This window comes from Betta splendens, chromosome 7, assembly GCF_900634795.4.
Source record: "Betta splendens chromosome 7, fBetSpl5.4, whole genome shotgun sequence".
In the NCBI taxonomy this organism is placed as follows: Eukaryota; Metazoa; Chordata; class Actinopteri; order Anabantiformes; family Osphronemidae; genus Betta; species Betta splendens.
In genome coordinates this window covers 11,776,806-11,783,778 of record NC_040887.2, presented here as the reverse complement: position 1 = coordinate 11,783,778, position 6,973 = coordinate 11,776,806, and the positions used below count along the sequence as shown (strand labels likewise).

The 6,973-nt window shown below is 43.3% G+C and overlaps 1 protein-coding gene across 1 annotated transcript; it reads left to right on the top strand.

Annotated features, from left to right (window-relative positions):
* The first annotated feature begins 302 nt into the window (after positions 1-302).
* e2f1 (E2F transcription factor 1) lies at positions 303-6,710 on the top strand. Its single transcript, XM_029157239.3, has 7 exons — positions 303-1,721; positions 1,868-1,967; positions 2,121-2,340; positions 2,451-2,603; positions 2,876-2,990; positions 3,068-3,350; positions 3,539-6,710. Exons 1-7 carry the CDS (start codon positions 1,470-1,472, stop codon positions 3,772-3,774), a joined length of 1,359 nt encoding a protein of 452 aa, XP_029013072.1. The 5' UTR covers positions 303-1,469; the 3' UTR covers positions 3,775-6,710.
* The last annotated feature ends 263 nt before the right edge of the window (positions 6,711-6,973 follow it).

Sequence of the window (6,973 nt, the reverse complement as noted above, 5' to 3'; positions counted from 1 at the left end):
ACTTTCCACTGTTAAAACAAGAACATATAAAATCACGTTATATCGCGTCTAGTAGTTAATATGTAATAACTGTGCAATATCAAGCTTTATGTGCACCCAAGGTAAGAAGGGAAAATTATAGCATTGGTAGAATGATTTTCTTGTTCGTGGAACATGAACGCTCCATCAGATCGACACACACTGCGCTCGGTATAAAGATCGACATCTGCCTAAACCAATCAGAACACGTCCCTCAAACCCTACCGAAACTTACACTTTTTGACCAATGGGAACTGCTAGTTTGAGGCACGTGCCGGTTTCGCGGCAAAAAAGATTTCGCGCGAAAACCCTGGGATCCTTGTTTAGACGTAGATCAGCTGGGACAATAACAACAATAACTGTCGACAACGGGGTCCGGACGGCGCTATTATAAATGGACCGCGGTCGATGGAACTAAGCGAACGACCAGTAGTCGTTTTAGAGGATGCGCGAGTATTTTGCCGCTTTATTTCCTCATGTTTCCAGTTTTGTCGGACTGCTTCCTGCGTGCCCTAACAAAACGAGGGGGCTGAAGAACTACGGCTAATAACTCAGCTAGCATGCTAATCTGCCCTATATTTTCATATTCAGTCTAATTCATATGTTATCTGCTGAACTAACTGTGGCTTTGATGTGTGCGTGGTTAAACGTGCTTTAGTACTATGATGATGCCCTCTGCACAGTAGATATTTTATTTCTATAGCTTACTCTTGGAAGCCGCGATAAAGTTTTTATACCATTTTAACCGAGCTCTATTTCAGCCTTAAGGGTACATACTGTTGTTTTATAGCTTCGTGTAGCTAGTTTGACAGCGGCACGGGGTTGTTTGGTAACTTGCGTCGGTCTTTGTTGTTGGGACACAAGCTAACTCGTTAGCAGTGTCGGTAGCTGTCTCGAGGACAGTGTGGCCAGGCCTCGCGGCTGTACTGTACCAACAGGAGAGATGAAAACAAAAGATTAGCCAGCTCCTTTGCTAGCTCGCTAATTTTAAGCATAAATTGCGTCCGCGGCTAATCGCCGTTTGCTAAAATACCAGTGGTTGAGCCTGAAGGCGCAGAGCTGTTATTCGTGTAGCAATGTTATTGTACTTGCTAAATTCCCTGTTTGGTAGAACACCCCGTCTTCCTGTGTCGCCATAATTTTGGACCGTTGCTTGCTGTAATTATCACTTAGTTATAAAGTAATACTGTTGGAGAATATGTGCACTGTGGCTTGTTTGTAAACCATAACCTAAACAGGCAAGGTAGATATTTAACAAGAAAATGTTGGAGCTGGTTATGAACCAGTGCAAGCAAACATTCAGGAGGTTTCACCACCGTTCAATGCAGTACAGTAAATCCAAGACAGTAAATGCAAGTAAATATTGAGACCTTGTGGAACTACAGCATCTTATATTGTGACCCCTCATCACCCACAAAGTCCAGTCAAGGGGCACACAGAGAGACCCTGCAATGTCAGAGACTCTTATAACCGGACAGACATCGGAGGATCTGTTGGCAGACTTTGAGACGTTGCTGAACTCTGGGACTATTGATCTGGGCGAGGACCACCAGATAGTGATCATCACCAGCCCCAGCAATGAGGCGCTCCACCCGGCTGTCGCCCCAACCACCACGGGGGAGGTCCTGCTTTTTGTCACCCCGCAGGGTCCTGAGGATGCGGGCGAGCAAAACAAGAGACGACCGGCTCTGGGAAGACCTCCGGTGAGGGGGGGGGGTGTACTCACCTATGTTTGTTCCTTCATAATAAAGCTGATGACCTCTGTCCACCTGTTGCTTTCCTCTTTTTTTCTTTTATGTGGTTGGTTTAGTTAGTGACTGTTTCTCTTTGCGGCGATTGTGTTTTTCAGGTGAAAAGAAAGTTGGACCTAGATAGTGACCATCAGTATGTCAGCACCACTCGACTGTCAACAGGCCAAGCCCCATCCTCCACACCAGCCCCTCCCAGAGGTACATTCATGACCACTCTTTATTTATTGCTGAGTTTTTCCATTTTGGCAAGAGCCTGTGGCAAAAAGGAAGCAAGGACAAAGGGATGTGAGAGCATAGTTCCAGTCAGCATGTAGTTTTTTAATCACTGTGTTCACTTTCCTTTTGATTCAGTTCCTCGATCCACAACTGAGAAGTCTCGTTATGACACTTCACTGAACCTGACCACCAAGCGCTTTTTGAACCTGTTGTCCCAGTCACCCGATGGTGTGGTGGATCTGAACTGGGCCTCACAAGTTCTAGATGTCCAGAAGAGGCGCATCTATGACATAACTAATGTCCTTGAGGGAATTCAGCTCATCTCCAAGAAGTCCAAGAACAACATCCAATGGCTGTGAGTATATTCTTTAAGTGACAGATACCATTGTGTAAAGGAACCAGCATATGTATTACATTTCACCTATGTGCAGCAGTAAAGCTAATGGGTGTGTTTGCGTTTCACAGTGGTAACAGAATTGATGCAACATTGGTTGCTCGCCATAAAGAGTTGCAGAGGGAGGTGTGTGACCTCACAGAAGCTGAGGAGCAGCTGGATGAACTCATTTCCAAGTGCAACCTGCAGCTCCGTCTGCTCACAGAGGAACCGCAGAACAAGAAATATCCTTTGGGTGACTTCCATGTGATGTGACTGTAGGATGTGGAACGGATGGATAAACAAGGATTTATGCAGGTGGATATTTAAGGCATCCTTATTTACACACCATACGTTAGACAAGGAGGCCGTGGGGAAAAAACATCTGACCCACAAGAGTTAAGTAAAAGTAGCAGCTAGTAAAGTTATCGATTGATTTGAAAATAGAACAGAGAGTGTAGTCTCTGTCAGTTCTAGTGTGATACCTGCTGTCTTCCTTAAGCGTGTCTCTCATCACGCTGGGATTCGTGCGCTGCCAGGACTTGAGGAAGGCATTTGATAATCCTGACCAGCTGGTCATGGTGATCAGAGCTCCACCAGAGACCCAGATGCAAGTGTCTGAACCCAGTGAGGTACGCTGCCTTCACTGTTCTCTCATTGGAGGTCATGGGCTTCTTAGCGGACAGTGCTCTCTGTCTCTATCTCACAGGGCTACCAGGTGTCGCTGAAGAGCACCCGCGGCGCAATCGACGTCTTCCTCTTCCCAGATGAGAGCCCCGGGGTCTGCAGCCCTGTGACTGGAAGTAGTCCATCTAAACCCGACAGCAGTTCTCCCCTGGTGTCGTCTCCAACACAACCCAGGGACCAACCTCAGCCCAGAACGCCCGTCGCTGCCGCGGATGTGGGTTTATCATCGCCGGCGTCCACGTCGTCCACAGTGACAGCAGCCTCCCAGCAGGACCCCTCATCTCTGGTGTTAGGTGGTGACGCAGGTGAGTGTTCACACTTAGTTGGAAGTAATTATACGTGTATGACTAAAAGCACCTAAATGGAACTTTTTAGTTGAGGACATGAGAGATAAACCGGTGGTAGGATGTTCGTTATCTGCAGAGATGAGTCATGACCAAAATTATATGTATCTGGATCATCATTCTGTGTTATTACAAACCTTCTGTGACAGAATCACTCCTGGAAGGGGACCCGTTCTCCGGCCTGGGCGACATGGCCGACTTTAACTTCTCACCCCTCTCCTCGTCGGACTTCCTGAACGGGGAGGTCCCCGCGTTAGACGGTTTCATCAACCTGTCCCCACCTCACAGTCACGACTACCACTTTGGACTGGAGGACCATGAAGGCATCAGTGAACTTTTCGATTGTGACTTTGGAGATCTGTCTCAGGTGTTGGGATCCAGTTAGATGGAAAAAAAATCATGAAAGGATGATTATGTTAAACTAATTATCTTCAATGTTGGTTTGTCTGATTTCTTTGTGTAATTGTGGATAATGGAAAAATGTTGACGTGGTTATCGTCCAAAGTACCACATCAACTAGTCCCCAAAATTGTACAGCACATTATTAGCACTTCTCTTTGGCCATTTAAAAACTTTTAGACCAAGACTTTAGCTTTAGTACAGCTATTTAAATTATTTATATGAATGTTATTTTCATATGGACTTTGTTCTTGTTATTGTTGATGTTTTATCCAAGTGGGGCGTTTAGGTGTTTGCAGTGTGGATGCCTGGTCTTCGTAACACTTACTCGCGTACGTGCTACAACTCATACAGGTCTTTTCAGTCTGATGTGTTTGAGCTGCTTTAACAGCACCTAAATCAAAAGTCGCTTTCTCGGAAGCATCTTTGCGTATTTTTCTACAAGGGGAAACAAACGTAAAAGGCTTAAATAATTTATCTAAAACACTGGAATACTGAAAACTGGATCTGGACCTCAAACGGCCCTGTAACTAAAAGTAACATGCTAAAAAACACAAATGATGTTATTATAATTAAGGACGTAGATGCTTTTGGGGAGCCGGACTCTTCTCCAGTCTAAGGGGGTCATCGCCAGAGTAATTAGTCCTTTAGGTGTTTGTTAATGCAGGTGCACAAAAGCCATTTCAGAAAGTCTTAACGCAGACAAAATAATGTGGTTGAAGGAAAACCGAGCAGTGGATGTGGTTCTTGGTGTGTAGGAAACCAGGCGATGATAGACTGCTGCAGTTTTGCTGGCGGGTAAAAACTAATACTGAACGTATTCTCTATTAGTTAGCTAGGCGTTTAGCCATAGTCTCAGGTGTTTAAAGCCTTAAGTTAATGTTATTTCGATGCAAACATGAGTGTGAGAGTTTCAGGTGTGTCTTGTAGGTGACGGTCGACAAGTGTTATGATTAGAAAGTGCTCGAAAGACTGAGGAGGTATTTTTTTCAGTGAAGGGTTGAGGTGAAGGAGGTTTGACAGATGAGACCCCACTTCCTGACAGCGACTCTGTCTCCTAGAAATGAAGTTCCACCACAGCTTTGCAGGTCTTTGCGTTGCAGGTTGTGCCCGTGATTGAGGCTTGATGAACACGTTTGGTTGTTTTCTCTATCTTTAATCTGCTTCATGTGCCTAAACGCAGAAACAAAAGTCGTCTGGGAAAAAAAATGTGCTCGTATGTTCAGTGTTTGTGAACCAGGCTGTCAACATAGTTTTACCAGCGGTCATGTTTCTTCCCACAAAGACATATTTGTGTTTGCACATTAGTAATATGCAGCCATTATTCTTTGGAGGCAGGGTTGATGGCACGCCGTTGAAGTTGCTCTTTTGCATCTTTTCTACATCATTCACAGACAAACACGGCCTTAAAGTCACCTCAGCTTTTTTTGAACCTTTGCAGAGGAGACTTTAAATGTTCATGCACTTATGCAGTGAAAGGAGTTCATGCCTTAAATCAGTGACTGCAGGAGCCTCGGCCTCGCTGGGAGCGTTTCCTCCTCGTTTTCTACCTTCCGTCTCGCTTCAGACTTTATCTTCACTACTATGTGGCGTGGTTGCGTTTTTGTAGAAACCACGTTTGTTTCCAGTCGAAATAAGCAGCAATAATGAGCGTTTTCGCATCATGTACTCGTACGAGATGAAAGCCTGTCCTGCGATGTGGTGTCTAATGTTATAGTTAGAAAACGTCACAGACATTTTATATTTTTGTTTAGGTGACGTGTTTTGGCAAATCTGAAGTCTGGGGTTTTAATGTTTAAAGTGTGTGGTTTGTGTGTGGAAAATATTTTGTTTTGGTAAATTTTGTATTTATTTTTTACAAAGTATGGGTTTAATAGAAGAAAGGTACACAATAATTTTATCAGGAAGGGACGTGCATGGTGTTTCTTGGTAAATGTTTCCTTTTTATTAGTCAAGAAGACATTCGTTTTTAATTGGAAACATACAAATAGATGTTGCCCTTTTCCCCCATGTAGGAAATATTTCCTTGTGCAACCTTTAGTATAGAATTATAGCGTTGAAATATTTTTTAAAGAGATTCAGTTGATTTGTTTCAGCTGAGCTCACCACTGTGTAAACAAACATTTCTCCATGTTGGAGGCAGACATTGCTTTTCCAAGGTTGCACCTTTAATATTTGGTCGTCTTTGTAACTACAGTCACTTTCTGGTTCGTTCGTCACCTTAATGTTCTTTTGTAATGTTTCTAAACTTTTTCCCAGTCAAAGGTAAAGCTTCATCTACCTGACCCCCAGAACGTATCAGGTTTGTCTGTCTGTGCATTTACCTTTTCATCATCAGCTGATCTGATCTGGTCATTCTGTGAAATTTAGCATATTCTTTCTCTGCAGGACGAATGCAGTGCCTTGTTGAGGTTAATATTAATTCAGATTATTGAAATCAAGATTTCCTCTTGAAAACTCTGTGTATGTTTTTTGTGGAATCTCATTTGGGAAGAAGCTCATTTGAAAGTTTACCTGTCACTTTGAGTTGAAGCGTAAAATAACGTCTGTTTCTAGATATTTGGACTTATAGGAATCAAAGCATTCGTAAATATGGGTGTAAGGATTTAATCATTACATTTGAAACGAGCTATGTAAATGCAGCACTATCAGAATTTTAATAAAATGTGTTTTTCATGTGCTCAAGTGTTGTTCCCAAAATTGTCTAACAGTAAAATGTCCTGTGTCTGATATATGGAACCCTAATTAAGTTAGGGTTCGGTGCATTGTGCATTAAGGGAAACTGTGGCTTCTTCAGTAACTGAACATCCTTTTGTTGTACATTCTTCAAACAACACAGGTTTGTACTGACTTACAGGTGTCCCTCATCACGGCCTTTTGTATCGGACTCTTTCAAAAATTAAAGTTAAGTGTTTGGATCAACCTGTTTGTTTCCTCTGTTTTCCATCAATAATACAATAGTAGTGGTGTCACACAGGAAGCTCATTTTTCACTTATGCCGCTAGAGGGAGCATCTCAAGAAGCAGTGTACGGTTGTATGACCTGCTCCTTCTAAAGGAGGAAATCCCAGTTCCACTCACGTATTCATTGAATTCAGTGCTACTTTCAGTAACGTATACGGGCGCATCTCATATCGTCTCCATCGTTCATCTCAGAGAGAAAGGTCTGCATGAGGTCTGCATACC